The sequence below is a fragment of the Macaca nemestrina genome, chromosome 2 (assembly GCF_043159975.1).
Source record: "Macaca nemestrina isolate mMacNem1 chromosome 2, mMacNem.hap1, whole genome shotgun sequence".
NCBI lineage: Eukaryota > Metazoa > Chordata > Mammalia > Primates > Cercopithecidae > Macaca > Macaca nemestrina.
The window spans coordinates 39,093,714-39,112,410 of record NC_092126.1 but is presented as its reverse complement, the minus strand read 5'-3'; the positions used below and the strand labels follow the sequence as shown (position 1 = coordinate 39,112,410).

At 37.2% G+C, this 18,697-nt stretch overlaps 1 protein-coding gene across 6 annotated transcripts in view; it reads left to right on the top strand.

The window, feature by feature from the left end:
* The window catches only part of LOC105469915 (STAG1 cohesin complex component), a 404,557-nt gene that overhangs the window by 206,262 nt on the left and 179,598 nt on the right, over positions 1-18,697 (top strand). For all 6 annotated transcript variants that reach the window (XM_011721505.2, XM_071090955.1, XM_071090954.1 and 3 more), the window contains one exon: positions 1,822-1,898. In XM_011721505.2, the coding sequence (XP_011719807.1) occupies positions 1,822-1,898 (77 nt within the window). The remainder of the gene's footprint in view (positions 1-1,821; positions 1,899-18,697) is intronic.

Below are 18,697 nucleotides of genomic sequence, written 5' to 3'. Positions count from 1 at the left end.
AAAAGAGGTAGCTCGTCTCTTCAAACAGTATTTGAATCTGTGCATACGTAGGAATCTGACTTCCTGTAGAACTCAAGTTAGGAACTGGAGCTTTTAGCTTGCTTCCAAAATGGGCACGATAATGTATCAAAAAAAATGAATGCCCAAAGTAGGAGAGTCTAATACTGAGTATCTTTTATGCTACAGGCGCAATGCCAAATACTTTACATTTGTTACCTCACTTAATTCTCTTATCATCCTTATTTATTTGTTTGAATGTTTCCCATGTGCTAAGTAATGTTCCAGGCAATAGCAGTTAGAACATTGAAGAAAACTTCTCTGCTCTGCAGTGATATTCTCACCATTTAAAAGATTAGAAATCCTAGTTTCATAGAGATTAAGTGACTTTTCTAGTGTCCCATATCTGGTAACTGGTGGAGCTGAGAAACCCTACTATGTCTTATTCTAAAGACGTTGAGCCACTCTAGGATGACTTATTTTCTGAGGCTTCTGATGTATTTTTTAATCACTGCAACTACAATTACAGTCTGTTTTTATTGTTGTCTATATAGATATTTATACAACAATGTGTTTGCCAGCCTTATGTTCCATCTTTTGTGCCCTGTGATAGCAGATAACAAAAACACAGTATTTCTGGCAAACTTGTGTTGAGGATTCTTATTCTTGCCTTCTACTGAGTGCATATCGATAAGGATTATACAAATGTCTGATAGTGTTTAAGAGCAGTGTCTTTCAGTTTAGTTTTTTACGTTTCATTTTTTTATTTAAAATGTATTTATTCATAATTTTGTTTGAGTAATATACTCATGTAGTTCAAATTTTTAAAGTGCAAAAAGCATGAATGTAGTCTCCTTTGTTTTTCTAAACCTCAACTGCCCATTTCTCTTTCCTGGAGGCAACCAGTTTTACCTAGAGTATCTTTGTAGAAATATTTTAATGTGTTCAATCAAATATATTTCAATATCCATTCTTTTTTGTGTTTGAATATATCCTATAGATCTTTCCATATCAGTCATAGATAGCTTATTTTTTGATAGCTCCGTCTATAGTTTTGATAGATTCCATTGACTTTGAGAGTCAATAAAGAGTAGTGGTTATCATAGTAGACAGTCTGCCTGCATGTAAACCATGGGTCTGATACTGGGATACTTTTTTTTGCAAGTTGCTAAACCTCTAGATGCCTTTTGTCTCAGAAATAATAGTACATTCTTCATAGGGCTGTTGTAAAGATTAAATGTATAAACATCAAGTGCCCGGGAGATAGTAAGCACCCAAATATTAGCTGCCACCACCATTGTCATTAATATCACCTTTTTATGTATTTCATCTGATCTTTATGAGCATATAGGCTTTCTTTCCTTTTTTTTTCTTTATTACAAACAGTGCTTCAGGGATAACCTTTTAGTCATTACTTTGCACGTGTGTTAGTCTGTGGATGTTTTGCTACAAGTACAATCTGTGGATCAAAGAGTGTGTAAATTTGTAGTTTTGGCAGACATTTACCAAACTGCATACTGTAGAGATTGTACCAAATTATATACTTTTATCAGCAATTTAACATAATTTAAATTATCTAGAACTTTATGGTAGCTTTCTGATGTTATGTCTAATTATGGTTAAAAATGGCAATTTCAAAATTCTTCCTTTTCCTTCTTAGGAGTACATTCCTGTCAGAAGGGCCTGATCAAACAACGTTTTATGTTTTAATATAAAGTATATGTTGGAAGGTTATTCTTTTGGGATTCTCACAGATAACTTGTTGATGCTTGAGAGAGTGGAAGTTGATCTGAAAGATTAACTGTAAAATCTGTCGTTCCACAGGTACTGTGAGAATAGAGATGTTTCGAAATATGCAGAATGCAGAAATCATCAGAAAAATGACTGAAGAATTTGATGAGGTATAGCATTCCAGTATTTGTACAAATTGCTTACTTAATACTTTCACATGATGAATATGTTGATTATCTCAGGTTTTGTTTTGATTTGATGTTTAGTGTAACTGAAGATCTGTTTTTTAATTATATATGATAATCTATGGTACTAATTCCAAAATTAATGATCTTTCAAGGTTTGATTATGTTGTGTGGAGTATTGAATAATTACTGGCAGGATAAGAAAATTAGTGGTATGAGGTAGAAGTAGATTCTTGACATTTATTTTGAAGACTGTCTCAAATTCCCAAATTTATAAATGCATCTCCTACAGTTTTCTGTTTGTGGAATGCTAATTGCATTAAAGGCTTTAAAGGGAAAACGGTTTGGAGGTCAGTGAATTCTAAGCAGAACCACATATTATACCTGTCTCACAGATTATAAAATCACATTATGTTATTTAAGATTCCAAGACATCCTAATTAAGAAAAGCCCTGCTTACCTTCATTTAACCCAGAATTTCCCAAAATTATTTTACATGGAACTTCTCCCAAACCCCTGGAGGGGGTGTGTGTGTGTGTGTGTGAGAGAGAATGAATGTTAAACTTCTATTTGGGACACTCTACTTGAAAGTATTCTTTTCATTTAGAATACATGTTTTCTTTGCTTGGCTTCACAAATTAATCACCTTTCCCATTTTCATGGAAATATTCTCGTGAGCAGTTTTACACTGATTGTAAATGCTGAAATGTTTCCACAGTTTTATTTCTGTATTGTATTTATGGTGAAATGAATTTATATTATGTATTAGGCTACCATTAATTCCAGTTTTAACAGTCTGCCTTTTGATTTAAATAACATTTCTATTTTTGGTATGTGTTTCTTTTTCTTGACTTTCAGCACTGAAATATTTATTGTTTTCTAGGTCTACTCTTTGACAGGGAGTGGGCTTGGGGTTTTATTATTATTAATTTTAACTTGGAAAAAGTAATACAAACACACATGTTAAGACAAACAGTGTGTGACCCGGGTATTGGGTTTTTTGAAAGCTCATCGGGTGATTCTAATGTATACCAAAGCTTGCGAACTACTGGTTTAAAGAAAATTAAAAGAAAGCCAAGAATTAACTTAGTAAAACTCTTCACGTATCAAAATAGAATGAGATAAAAACAGAAATAAAGACACTGTGAAAATGCACATATAACAAGAAAGCATGACTTTTGTTTTAGGATTACTAAATAACTAGAAATTGAGAAATTCAGGAAAATAAATATATACTTTTTTTTTTTCTGGAGACACAGTTTCACTCTGTTGCCCAACCTGGAGCGCAGTGGCGTTGTCTCAGCTTACTCCAACCTCCACCTCCCCGGTTCAAGCAATTCTCATGCCTCAGCCTCCCAAGTAGCTGGGATTACAGGCCTGTGCCACCACGCCCAGCTAATTTTTATATTATTAGTAGAGACAGGGTTTCTCCATGTTATCCAGGCTGATCTCAAACTCCTGACCTCAGGTGATCCAACCACCTCAGCCTCCCAAAGTGCTGGGATTACAGACATGAGCCACCACGCTCGGCCAAATATGTACTTAAAAAAATACTCCTGTAAATATTGTTAACTATTATGGTATATTGAAGGAATAGTAAACTATTAAGAAAGAGTTACTAAGAATGAGTAAGAAAAGTTTTCTTACTAAGAAAACTAAGAATGAGTTACATTGCAAGTGAAATGACTGAAAAGGCATTTCATATACCTAAACATATTTTCTCGCAGTATTTGAGAAGATCAACTTAATCAAAGATGACTTTAAAAAGCACCATTCAAGTTTTTTTTGTTTGATAGTAAAGTAACACAGTTTGATTATGATATGAAGGTATTTATTTGAAGTGAAAATACTTACTAGATATTTGAGGCTATCCATTTTATCTTCTGTCACTTGAGGAAGATATTAGTCCTTTTGTTACTGTGCATACACCTGAGAAACTTGGTTTAAATGCGTGTATATTGTGAAATATACCTTATTTTAACAAGTTTATTATGTTTTTTTCTTCAAAAGACTATGTCGTTTGGCTTTCTGGGAGTTGAGGGGGTTAGTTTTGTTAAATTGTATTTTGTAAAATTCTGAAAGATGTGATAACAAGAACCACTGGATTCCAAGGGTCTAGAACGATGTCTAATTCTCAAGGAATAATCATTAAAATTTTATGGAAATTAATATATTGTTTTTACAGCAAAGTAAGGTAAAGGTGAGATGAGCTAGTTTGAAGCTGTTTAGATTTGCAGTAAAGTGATCTAAAAGTAAGTTATTGCCTGAGAAGTATACTTTGGCTCCCATTCTTTATTACAAACAGATTATTATAACATTTGTTAATAATCTTTTTAAAATACCTGTAAACCTGCACACAGCCAGCAGTGCTTTGTGATTGTAATATCAACCTAATTTAAAAATAAATTAATTCCCAGAGCAGTCTATGGGCTATTCAGTCAGTACATACACTTGGTTCTTGATAGAGCTAGCCGTAGAAAGCTAAAGCAAATTGATATTTCTTCCCCACATTTTTGGAATTGCACATTCATATGTAAAGTCTTTGGTATGTTTCCAAGGTCAGGTTGCATAGTTTTCATATGTTTTAAGTATAACTTTTATGCAGGGAAATTTTTGTAACAAAACACATTTAATGTGTTCATTTAGTGCCTTTAATTCTTGCTTGTTCTTTTGCATTACATTGATAAATTGTGCGATTTTTGTGTATTGTGCTCTCTCCCGTGATAACTTATCTTGCAGATTTTTTCTCTTTTCCTAATTGTATGTACTTCTCTGAATTTATCCATTTCAGCATTTATCTAATCAAAGGATTAACATTATTAATAAGTATTAAAAGGGTTAAATAGTATGCAAACTGTGAAAAGGAAATATTACAGATATGATAGGGGAAAGCTCAAATTGTCTCTAGTCCCAAATTAAAGTCTCTAAATTGTTTCAATTGTATATCCCATCACTAAACATTTTTAAAACTATCATCCTAATAGTGAACACCTGTGATAAGCCTCCTCTCTCTTCACCATGCTCCTTTTCAGAGGGCTAACGTTTTTAGCTTGTGAGAGGAGTGCTTAGAAGTAACTACGTGGTGGCCAGGCATGGTGGCTCACGCCTGTAATCCCAGTACTTTGGGAGGCCAAGGTGGGTGGGCCACCCGAGGTCAGGAGTTCAAGAACAGCCAGGTCAACATGCTGAAACTCCATCTCTACTAAAAATATAAAAATTTGCCAGGAGTGGTGGCACATGCCTGTAATTCCAGTTACTGGAGTGACTGACGCAGGAGAATCGCTTGAATCTGGGAGGTGGAGGTTGCAGTGAGCTGAGATCACACCACTGCATTCCAGCCTGGGCAAAAGAGTGAGATTCTCTCTCTCAAAAAAAAAAAAAAAAAAAAAAAAAAAAAAGAGTATGTGGTAATTATCTGGGACCACCTTAGTTCTGAACTACATCTATTTTCTAAATATCTTATAAATAATGAATACATGAAAAGATTTTTTCCTTCCACCCTTGGTAATCAGAAGACTGAGTATATACCCTTGTTTGTTTACTGTATTAAAGTGTGCTTTGCAGCATATGTATATTGATAGAATTAAATGTATATAGTATTGCGCTATCATTATTTGTGTCAGTAATCTTTAACGGACAGATAAAGAAGACTATTTCATACTATTATGATTAAAATACGTGATCACAAAGTGGTTTTCAGATATCACAGGCTAATTACTCAAGACTCAGTATTTAGACATTGTTCTAATGTTGGTAATGGGTCTATATCTTTGTTTTTAATAGTCTTCTTAATAATTTAAACTTTTAAGGTCATTTTCTTATTAGATTTTCATGGCTTTACTTTTATAGTGGACTTAGATGAACTCATGCAAGAAGTGACTGTGCCGCCACATTTCTTATTTGCTTATGATTACATACTCAGGTTTTTGTTGTTTCAGTTTTCTTGAGAAATCTGTGCTTGGTGCCTTTCCATTTTGCCAGGAGTTGAAAATAGATACTATTGGCCAGGTGCAGTGGCTCACACCTATAATCCCAGCACTTTGGGAGTCTGAGGTGGGTGGATCATTTGAGATTAGGAGTTTGAGACCAGCCTGGCCAACGTGGTGAAACCCCATCTCTACTAAAAATACAAAAATTAGCGTGGTGGTACGCGGCTATAATCTCAGCTACTGGGGAGGCTGAGGCAGGAGAATCGCTTGAACCCAGGGGGCAGAGGTTGCAGTGAGCCAAGATCGTGCCACCACACTATAGCCTGGGCAGTGGAGTGAGACTTCACCTCAAAAAAAAAAAAAAAGACACTGTTAAGCTTAAAGTCATTGAATTGCTCATATGTAACTTAAAATAACTTAAGAAACCAGTGAGGAATGCCATTTCTACTGTCAACTCCTTTGAGTATTGAACTCTTTTTGCTACTCTTTTAAATTTGTTTTGTGACACAAAGCAATCTGAAATATGGACCAAGTGAGGGCATACCAGGCTTAATCTGTATATTAAATATTAGCAACAATTAATTTCTTTCTTTTTATAGATAAAAATAAATAGAAATAGAAGTTCTAATATTTTCTTGCAATACACCACTCCGTTTGTGTTACATACTTCACTGTGGAAACTGCTCCAAGATGAGAAAGGTAAACAGAATGTTAAAGAAACAAAATAGAATTAGAAATGACAAGTGCCAAAAGACAAATCAATAATTAAAAAATTGCAGTGACTCCAGAAATTGTATTGAATTTGTAATATGCAAAAGTGTAACAAAGGAAATATATAATGACTGAACCCTGCAGTTCAAACTGTTGGGGACAAGAGCAAACATGTTGAATAGTAGTAATAATAGCTACTAATTATGCTTAATAGATGCAAGCACTGTTAAGTGCTTTACATATACTTAATCCTCACAACATTTTTGTGAGGTGTAGGTAGTTTATAATATTGTTATCCCTATATGACAGATGAGAAAATTGGGGCACAAAAGGGTTAAGAAACTTACCTGAAGTCACACAACTACTAAATGGCAAGCCAGGAGTTGAACCCAAACAATCTAGCTCCTACAGCTGTACCTTTTTTTTTTTTTTTTTTTTTTTTTTTTTTGGAGAGTGAGTCTTGCTCTGTCACCCAGGCAGGAGTGCGGTGGTGTGATCTTGGTTCACTGCAACTTCTGCCTCCCGAGTTCAAGTGATTCTCATGCCTTAGCCTCCTGAGTAGCTGGGACTACAGGCACACACCACCACACCTGGCCAATTTTTGTAGTTTTAGTAGAGACAAGGTTTCACCGTATTGGACAGGCTGGTCTCGAACTCCTAGCCTCAGGTGAGCCACTGTGCCTGGCCCTAAGTCCATACTCTTAACTACTACCCTATTCTGTGTTTTATGTAATCAGAAGTTTATGATACTGAAATGGCTGGGAAGAGATTACTTGGTAACAGTTACGTTCTTTCAGTTTGAACAACCCTGGTCATATAATTCGTTTCTGGCTATTTTTACTATCAATTTCTTACTGCTGATCCAGTAAGTTATAGAATTATACTAGTATTTTTTTAATGAGCCAATTATACTCTCAATCTAAAATAATCTTTTTAGATTGAGTCAGACCTCTCTATTACATTATCTGAGATATCCAGTCATTATGAAAGATGCCTAAATGAGATATTTGTGAAACCAAAGTGTATTCCAACAATAACATTTATGTCAGTGTCTACTAGATTAAATTACCATCTGGATTAGTCATGATAAACTATGTATTGAGGATATACTTACATGCTGATAATTGGAAAATCTTTATCTTTCCGTTTTAAAACTTGTACAAAATTGGATTTTACAGTGATTCAAATAAATCACATTTATATTTGTCAATTATTAAGATGTGTTAGATTTTTCAGCTAAAGCCAGATAGTAGGAATTCAGTTTTTTATTTATTAGAGGTATAACTTTTTGCTTGTATAGATACATAGTAGTTTACATTTTTTTTTTTTTTTTTTGGAGACAGAGTCTTGCTCTGTCACTCATGCTGGAGTGCAGTGGTGTGATCTGCGCTCACTGCAAGCTCCGCCTCCCGAGTTCACGCCATTCTCCTGCCTCAACCTCCCAAGTAACTGGGACTACAGGCTCCTGCCACTGTGCCCAGCTAATTTTTTTTGTATTTTTGTAGGAGAGATGGGGTATCACCATGATCTCAATCTCCTGACCTTGTGATCCGCCCGCCTCAGCCTCCCAAACTGCTGGAATTACAGGTGTGAGCCACCACACCTGGCCAGTAGTTTACATTTTTATGGGGTACATGTGAATATTTTTACATGCATAGAATGCATAATGATCAAGTCAGGGTGTTTGAGGTATCTCTTACCTTGAGTATTTATCATTTCTATGTGTTGGTACCATTTCAAGTCCTTTCGTAGCTTTTGTTTGTTTGTTTGTTTTGAGACAGTCTCACTCTGTTGCCTAGGCTGGAGTGCAGTGGCACCATCTCAGCTCACTGCAACCTCCACCTCCCTAGTTCAAGTGATTCTCTTGCTTCAGCCACCCAAGTAGCTGGGATTACAGGCTTGTGCCACCATTCCTAGCTAATTTTTGTATTTTTAGTAGAGACAAAGTTTTGCCATGTTGGCCAGGCTGGTCTTGAACTCCTGTCCTCAAGTGATCCACCTGCCTTGGCCTTCCTGAGAGCTGGGATCACAGGCATGAGCCACCGTGCCCAGCTGTCTCCTAGCTATTTTGAAATATGTAATATATTGATGTTAACTGTAGTCACCCAGGCCTGCTATCGAACATTATAACTGTAAGTTAGATAGAATTTATATGCGTGGCTTGGTATCCTCCTTGCAGTAACGAGTAAATTTTCGCTTTGAGTTCACAAGATATCTGATGATTTACCCAACCTCTCCGTTTTCTCCTCACACGCCTTTCTCACTCTGGCATCTATCATTATATTCCCTATCACCATGAGATCAAGTTTTTTAGCTGATGGATATGAGTGAGAAAATGTGGTATTTGTTTTTCTGTTCCTGAGTTATTTCACTTAATGTAATGATTTCCAATTCTATTCATGCTGTTGCAAAAGACTTTATTTTTTTATAACCAGTTTCCTGTTTGTATATGTGTACATATACATATGTATATGTATGTATATGCTACATTTTCTTTATCCATTCATCTATTGATGGACACTTAGATTGATTCCATATCTTTGCTATTGTGAATAGTGCTGTGATAAACATGCAAGTGTGGGTATCCCTTTGATATACTGATTTATTTGCCTTTGGATAAATACATAGTAGCTGGATCATATGGTAGTTCTATTTTTAGTTTTTTGAAAAATCTCCGCACTGTTTTCCATGGTGGTTGTACTAATTTACATTCCCACCAACAGTGTGTAGAAGTTCTCTTTTCTCCAAATCCTCACCAGTATCTATTGTTTTTCTTCTCTTCAATAATAGCCATTCTAACGGGGGTGAGATGATATCTCATTGCCCATTTAATTTGTATTTTCCTGATGATTATGGATGTTGAGCACTTTTTCATATACCTGTTGACCATTTAAGTTTTCTTTTGAGAGTTGACTATTCATGTGCTTTGCTCACTTTTTAATGGGATTATGTTTTTTTTTTTTTTTTTTAAATTTATTGTTGAGTTGTTTGAGTATTCTGGGTATTAGTCTTTTGTTGGATGAACAGTTTGCAAATATTTTCTCTTATTGAAGAGGTTGTCTCTTCACTCTGTTGTTTTCTTTGCTGTGCTTTTTTATTTTTAGTTTAATGTATCTTGTTTGCCTTTTTTGTTTGTTTTTATTGTCTGAGCTTTTGATGTCTTGGCTATAAGTTATTTGCCTAGACCAGTGTTCTGAATTGTTTTTCCTGGGTTTTCTTCTACTAGTTTTATAGGTTCAGGTCTTACATTTAAGTCTTTAATTTATCTTGAGTTGATTTTTATATAAGGTGAGAGATAGGGGTTCAGATTCATTCTTCTGCGTATGGATATCCAGTTTTTCCAGTATCATTTATTGAAGAAGGTGTACTTTCTGCAGTGTATGTTCTTGACACCTTTGTCAAAAATCAGTAGGCTATAAATGTGTGGATTTATTTCTGGGTTCTCTGTTCTGTTCAATTGGTATGTGTAGTTATTTCCATACCAATACTTTGCTCTTTTGGCTAATACAGCCTTAAAATATAATTTGAAGTCAGGCTGTAATGCCTTCAGCTTTGTTTTTGTTTTATTTCATTTCATTTCATTTGTTTGTTTGTTTTGCTTAACTTTGCTTTGACTATTCTGGCTCTCTTTTGGTTCCATACACATTTTAGGATTTTTTTTTCTGTTTCTGTGAGAACTGACATCGGTATTTTGATAGGAATTACGTTGAATCTATATATTGCTTTTGACAGTATGGTCATTGATATGGTTTGGATGTTTATCCCCTTTAAATCTCATGTTGAAATGTAATCCGCAGTGTGGGAAGTGGGGCCTGGTGGGAAGTGTTTGGGTCATGCGGACAGATCCCTCGAGAGTGGCTTGGTATCCTCCTTGCAGTAACGAGTGAATTCTCACTTTGAGTTCACAAGATATCTGGTAATTTTTTAAAGTGTGGCACCCCTGCCCCGTTGCTCCTTCTCTCACCGTGTGATTCACTGGCTCACCTTCACCTTCTGCTGTGGTTATAAGCATCCTTGAGGACCTCACCATAATTATCGAGCAGACTCCAGTACTGTGCTTCTTATACAGCTTCCAGAACCTGAGCCAGTAAACCTCTTTTCTTTATAAATTATCCAGTCTCAGGTATTTCTTTATAGTAATGCAAAAAATAAAAAAGGCGACACAGTCATTTTACCAACCTTTTAAAAAAAAAATTTCAGTTGGTACCAACATTTTACCAATATTCTTGCGAATCATGAGCATGAGATGTCTTTCCATTCGTTTGTGTCCTCTTCAATTTCTTTCATCAGCCTTTTATAGTTTTCCTTATAGAGATCCTTCCCTTTAGTTAGCTTTATTTCTAAATCTTTTATTTTTTGTAGCTATGTAAATGGGATTGCCATCTTGATTTTTTACAGCTGTTTTATTATTGGTGCATAGAAACCAATTTTTATGTGTTGAAAAAACGTAAAGCACTTTACTGAATTTGCTATCAGCTCTGAGAATTTTTTGGTAGAGGCTTTGGGTTTTTCTAAATATAAGATCATGTCATCTGCTGAGAGGGGCAGTTTGACTTCCTCTTTTCCAATTTGGGTGCATTTTGTTTTTTTCTCTTAACTGATTAGGACTTCCAGTACCATGTTGAATAAGACTTGTAAAAGTAGGCATGTTTGTTTTGTTTCGGTTCTTAGAGGAAAAGGTTTGAACTTTTCCCCATTCAGTATGATGTTACCTGTGAGTTTGTCGTATATGAACTTCGTTATTTTGAGGTATATTCCTTTTTTGCCTAGTTTATTGAGAATTTTTATCATGAAGAGTTGTTGGATTTTACCAAATGTTTTTTCTACATCTGTTGAGATGATCAGAGGGTTTTTGTCCTTCATTCTGTTGGTGTTATGTATCACATTTGTTGATTTGCATATGTTAAGCCATCTTGAATGCCTTATGTAAATTTTGCTTGATCATGGTGTATTAGTGAGTTTGTAGTGAGATTAAATCAGTAATAAAAAGTCTCCCACCCAAGAAAAGCCCAGGCCCAAAAGGATTCACAGCTGAATTCTACCAAAGATAGAAGAAATAATACCAGTCCTCCTCAAACTATTCCAAAAAACTTAAAGAGGAGGGAATTCTCAGTAAGTCATTCTAGAAGGCCAGCATTACCCTGTTAGCAAAACCAGATAAGGACACAGCAAAAACAACAACAACAACATAAAGGAAACTACAGGCCAACATCCCTGATGAAGTTAGATACAAAAGTTTTAGCAAACCGAAGTCAATAGCACATGAAAAAGGTAATATACTATGATCAAGCAATTTGTTAGTGTATAGTTGTTCATAATAGTCTCTGATGATCTTTTGTTTTCTGTGTTATCAGATGTAATGTCTCATTTTTCATTTCTAATTTTTTTTTTATTTGGGTCTTTGTTAGTCTAGCTAGTGATTCATCAGTTTTATCTTTTTGAAGAACCAACTTTTCATTTCTTTGATCCATTGTTTTTTTTTTAGTTTTAGCTTCATTTATTTTTGGTCTCATCTGTATTTATTTTCTGCTGTTAATTTTGTATTTGGTTTGTTCTTCCTACTCTAGTTCCTGAGGTGCATCGTTAAATTGTTTGTTTGAAACCTTACTACTTTTTTTTTTTTTTTTTTTTTTTTTTAAAAAAGACAGAGTTTCGCTCTTGTCGCACAGGCTAGAGTGCAGTAGCGTGATCTCGGCTCACTGCAACCTCTGCCTCCCGGGTTCAGGTGATTCTCCTGCCTCAGCCAACCGAGTATCTGGGATTACAGGCACCCACCACCACACCCAGCTAATTTTTGTATTTTTAGTAGAGATGGAATTTCACCATGTTGGCCAGGCTGATCTCGAACTCCTAACCTCAGGTGATCCACCCACCTCAGCCTCCCAAAGTGCTGAGATTACAGGTGTGAGCTGCTGTGCCTGGCCTGAAACCTTACTACTCGTTTGATGCAGGTGTTTATTGCTATCAACTTTGATCCTAGTACAGTTTTTGCCATATCCCACAGGTTTTGGTATGTCGTGTTTCCACTTTCATTTATTTCAAGGCATGTTTTGATTTACATCTTAATTTCTTCATTGACCCAGTGGTTATTCAGGAGTGTGTTTTTAAATTTTTATATATTTGTAAGGTTTTCAAAGTTTCTCTTTGTATTGATTTCTGGTTTTATTCCATTGTGGTCTGAGAAGATATTTCATATGATTTTGATTTTTTAAAATTTGATGAGACTTGTTTTGTGGCTTAACATATGGTCTATCCATGTGCTAATGAGAATGATGTGTATTCTGTTTATGGCCATACCACCCTGAACGCACCTGGTCTTCTCTGATCTCGGAGAATAATGTGTATTCTGCAGTTGTTGGATAAAATGTCCTATAAATGTCAAGTCTATTTGGTTTAAGGTCTAGTTTAAGTCCAGTGTTACTTTAATGAATTTCTGTGTAGATGATCAAATGCTGAGAGCGAGGTGTTGAATTCTGTGTTATAGTCTGGGAGTCTGTTTAGATCTAGTAATGTTTGCTTTATAAATCTGGACACTCCCCTGTTGGGTGCATATATACTAAAAATTATTAAATATTCTTCTTGGGTTAATCTCTTTATCATTATATAATGACCTTTGTCTTTATGACTGTTTTTGATGTAAAGTTTGTTTCACTCATCATAAGTATAGCTGTTCTTGCTCACTTCATTTCTATTTGTGTGGAATATCTTTGTCCATCCCTTTAGTTTCAGTCTGTCTGTGTCTTTATAGGTAAAGTGCATTTCTTGTAGGCAGCATGTAGTTGGATCCTGTCTTTTATCTACTCAGCTGGTCTTTGTCTTTTTAGTGGAGTATTTAATCCATTTACATTCAAAGTTAATATTACTATATGACCCTTTGTTCCTGTCATAGTGTTGTTTTCTGGTTGTTTTGTAATATTATTTATTTCTTTTTCTCCTATTGTTTGTCTTTGTTGTTTGGTGATTTTCTGTAGCAGTGTCATTTGATTATTTTATCTTCCTCATATGTGTGTTTGCTTTACCAGTGAGATTTATACTTTTGTGTGTTTTCTTGATGGTAAACATTGTTCGTTCACATCCAGTTTTAGGACTCCCTTGAGCAGCTTTTTTGTGTAGAACAGATCTGGTGGTGATGGATTTCCTTAGCTTTTGCTTGTTTGGGAAAAAATTTATTTCTCCATTTATTAAAGATAGTTTTGCTGAATACAGTGCTGTTGACTAGCAGGTTTTTGTTGTTGTTGTTGTTTTCTTTTAGCAGTGTGAATATGTCGTCCCATTCTCTCTGGTCCTGTAAGGTTTCTGCTGAGAAATTTACTGGTAGTCTGATGAAGGTTTCTTTATATGTGACTAGACACTTTTGCTGTTTTTAGAATTCTGTCTTTGACTCTAAACAGTTTGACTGTAATGTGCCATGAAGAAGACCTTTTTGGATCCTAGCTTCTTGTATCTAAATGTCTATATCTCTTGCTAGACTTAGGAAGTTTTCATCTATTCTTTTATTAAGTAAGTTTTAAAATCCTTTCATTCTATCTTGGCCTTTTGGGACCCCGATTTGAACACGTGTGTGGTATTTCATAAGTCACAAAGGCATTGTTCATCTTTCTTTATTTTTGTCTGACTGAATTATCTCAGAAGACCTGTGTTCAGGCTCTGACACTCATTTTTCTGCTTGATCCAGTCTTTTGTTGAAGCTTGCAAATGTATTCTTTATTTTATTGAATGAATTATTCAGTTCCAAAATTTGTGGGGGTTTTTTTGTTTTGTTTGCCAGGGTCTTGCTCTGTCGCCCAGACTGGAGTGCAGTGGTGTGATCTCTCGGCTCACTGCAACCTCTGCCTCCTGGGCTCACATGATTCTCCCACTTCAGCCTCCCAAATAGCTGGGACTACAGGCACACACCACCATGCCTGACTAATATTTGTATTTTTGGTAGAGATGGGGTTTTGCCATGTTGCCCAACTTGGTCTCGAACTCCTGAGCTCAAGGAATCCACTTACCTCAGCCTCCCAAAGTGGTGGGATTATAAGTGCGAGCCACAGCGCCTGACCTGGTTCTTTTTAATGATATCTGTTTCTTTGGTAAATTTTTGGTTTATATCCTGAATTGTTTTGCTGAGTCCTCTGTATTGTTTTTCAGAATTCTGTTATATCTTACTGAGCTTCTTTAGAATAAATAATTTGGGTTCCTTTTCCAGGACTTAGTGATTTTTTTTTGGGGGGGGGGCATCTGTTGCTGGGGAATTATTGTATTCCTTTGGAGATATCAAGTTCCCTTGCTTTTTCATGTTTCCTGTGTCTGTAATTGATATCTGCACATCCGTTATAGCAGTTTGCTTCTTTGAATTGTTTGCTTTTGTGTGGAAGGACTTTCTCCTGAAGATGTTAGCTGAAGTGTTCTTTGGGTGGCACTCTTTGGCTTTGATTCTGGATGCGTGCAGTCTCTGTACTATTTCTTGGGTTCTTGGGACACGGGGCAGCCAGTGTGGCATGGGCTGTGAAAGTGGCAGGGCGTCTGTGTCCCAGGAGGTGGGCACTGGTGTTGGCAGTTGCTGCAGTGTGCTAGACTGCCAGTCTCCAGGCTCACACGTGGTGCATACAGGTAGGTGCCACCTGTGGTGGTAGCAGCTGGGTAGGTAGGCTTAATCCTGTACCTGAAAGGAGTGTTCTGGTTCCAACAGTGGTGTTCTGGGCTGTTCCGTACTCTGGTAGGGGGCTGGGGCAACCAGGGCTGGGTGGAGTTGTCCTTAGGTCCTCTGATAGTGTGTGCAGGTGCCAGATATGGTAGGCAGGGATGAGGTAATCCCCAGGTTATCAATGGAATGCTTGTGTAGGGGGTGGTGGCAGTTGTGCTGCTACCCTGCTATTGGTGAGGATAGTGCTGCCTTCAGTGGCAGACAGCCTAGACTGGTAGGTGGAGAACACGTGCACCACGCTTGCCTCCGCACCACTGTGCTGGTGGTAGTAGCCCTTGTCTCAGTTACGCCTGAGATCTAGATGTTGTAGGCCAGGGTCTTTCTCATTTATGTTCTGGGGGCAGCAGCTCAATCTTCTCTTGTGTCTCAGCCCAGCACTCTTGGGCTCCAGGATAGTATGGAGTGTGTCGGGGTTAGGGCTCTAAAATAGTGCCTTGCTGTTGCTGTTCAGGTCTCAGGGAATTTGTGGGACTCAGCATGCGCTTCCTCTGTGGAGCAGTGCTGTTGTACAGTCTCCCGGCAGCTCATTATAGTTTCAGGGCCCATGAGGATCAAGGGGTTCTTCCATTGCTGGAATTGCAGGAGGCCACTGTGGGAATATGACAATTGAGGGTCTCTTACTTTTCTTCTCCCTATGTTGAGGAGTCTCTGTTGGCTCTCAGGTGATCCCGGCCAAGCAGGCTGCTTTGCTTTCTTCTCCTTTTTTCCTTTAACTATTTCCTGTCACATTCCGTTGAATTCCAGTGGATGACCTATTCAGGTTGTGATTTTATGCTTAGTATATGTATGTTTTTCCTTCAGATGGAGTCAAGCTCTGTTGCCCAGGCTGGAGTGTGGTGGTGCATCTCAGCTTACTGCAACCTCCGTCTCCCAGGCTCAAGCGATTCTCGTGCCTTGGCCTCCCAAGTAGCTGGGATTACCAGCATGACACCATGCCCAGCTGTTTTTTTGTTTTGTTTTGTTTTGTTTTGTTTTCCGTAGAGATAGGGTTTCACTATGTTATCCAGGCTGGTCTCAAACTCCTGGGCTTAAGGGATCCACCCATCTCAGCCTCCCAAAGTGCTGGGATTACAGACATGAGCCACCACATCTGGCCTGTATACTTAATATTTTTGTTCCTCTTAGTGGATGATGTATGCAATGACACTAACCAGTTATCTTGAAGCCCCTCCCAGGTATAACTTTTTAACAAGGGTTGAATAAATGAGCAATTTGGTTTTTCCAACTTTATGAGATTAATTTATTTTTGTGTTTGATAAACATTTAGTGAACACTTAATGTAGCCCAACTTTTAGTTGGGAACTGTATATTTAGAGACAGTTGTAGATCATGAGCCCACATCCTAAAGGGGGATAGAGCTTTGTAAACTAATTGCAGTTATACCTTGACAAGTTTAATAGCTGAAAAGTATACAAGACTCAGTGAGAACCCAAAGGATGAGTTGATTATCTGAAGTGTGAGGGCTTCACAAAATATTTATGCTTAGAATTAGTTTTAAAACATGAATAGAAGTTCCCCAGAAAAACCAGGAAGGAGCTCTATCTTTCAGTGGAGTTTGGGAATGTATAGGATCACCTGAGAGAGCGAATCTCAGTCAAGGTTTTCAGTATCCTTAAAGTTTTAATGAAAAGTTGTTCCCATTATGGTGATATATAAGTTCACAGATGTGGTTTTACATCTTAAGCACTGACTATAACATTGTGATAAGTTAGAGAATGGCACTGTAGAATTTGGAATTTCTTCTGTTGATTTCAGGAATATGGTGTGTCCTCACAGATATTTATGTGGATAGTTTCAAACAACTGGTTTTTTTGTTTTGTTTTGTTTTGTTTTGTTTTTGTTTTTGTTTTTGTTTTTGTTTTTGTTTTTTGAGACGGAGTCTCGCTCTGTCGCCCAGGCTGGAGTACAGTGGCCGAATCTCAGCTCACTGCAAGCTCCGCCTCCCGGGTTCGTGCCATTCTCCTGCCTCAGCCTCCCGAGTAGCTGGGAATACAGGTGCCCGCCACCTCGCCTGGCTAGTTTTTTGTATTTTTTAGTAGAGACGGGGTTTCACCGTGTTAGCCAGGATGGTCTCGATCTCCTGACCTCGTGATCCGCCCATCTCGGCCTCCCAAAGTGCTGGGATTACAGGCTTGAGCCACGGCGCCTGGCCGTTTTTTGTTTTTTTTTTTTTTAAGATAGAGTTTTACTCTGTCACCCATGCTGGAGTGCAGTGGCACAAACTCAGTCTCTGCTCACTGCAGCCTCCACCTCCCAGGTTCACGTGATTCTCATGCCACCATGCCCAGCTAATGTTTACATTTTTAATAGAAATGGGGTTTCACCATGTTGGCCAGGATGGTCGCAAACTCCTGACCTCAGGTTATCCGGCTGCCTCAACCTTCTAAAGTGCTGGGATTACAGGCGTGAGCCACCTTGCCCGGCCTAATGATTCATTCATTTGATCAAGGAATATTTGAGTGTCTATTACTTTCTAAGCATTGAGGATATAGCACTGAATATACCAGGCAAAAAATAATCTCTACCCTCATGGAATTTACATTTTAGTTAGGGGAAAAAAAAAAAATGAATAAAATACCTAAGGAAAATATTATGATATGGTAGATGGCAATAAATGCTATGCAGAAAAAAATAAAGCAGAGAAAGAAGAGATTGTGGGGAAAAGAGTCGTCTGATATAAGGAGGTCACTCCACTGCCCATCTTTATACGTCTTTTTACATGTCATGTGTAAGTGTGTATATAAAGGAGAAATTTATAACTAGTTGTATCAGAGTTAGGAAACTCTTGAAGTGGATACAGGAAATTTTTTCTTTTTCCAAAAACTTTTTAAAGTGATATTTGTACATGGTACAAAAACTAAAAGTTTCAAATGGTATACGTTTTTATTCTAGTCAGGAATTGAGCCAGGAATTATGTTTTGTTGTTGCTATCAGTAATGTATCACAGGTTTCAGATTTCTTTAGTGATGAACTGCCATTGACTAGTGCTTAGGATACCAAAATTTTTCTAAATGTTCAGGCTTCACCCTCAGATACCTCTGCTGTCTGCACCCCAGTGCTACAGAGGGGATCTCTCTCCATACTGTTATCCCTTCTGCTAGTGGTAGACTGGTGTTGCTTATTGCCTGGCGCTATGACGGGGGCATCTATTGTCCTAATCCTCCCTCAGTTTAACTATGCTTTGTGAGCCACCAAGGGGCCTCCTCAGCTTTCCTGTCTCTCCTTTCTGTAGCAGCCAACCTCTGCGTCGTCTGTGGTTGGCGTTCAGTGGGGGCTTCTGCCCTTCTTTCTTCTTCTTCTTTTTAAATATATAAATAGTGCTTTATTGATAAAAGGTTAGTTTAAATGGATGCAAAATTGCTGTGTAAAATAAGTGTTTTCAAAATACATTTCTATGGGTAGAGACTTTTAGTAAAAGAGAAGTTATATATTATCAAAAATACGTATTTAGCTTT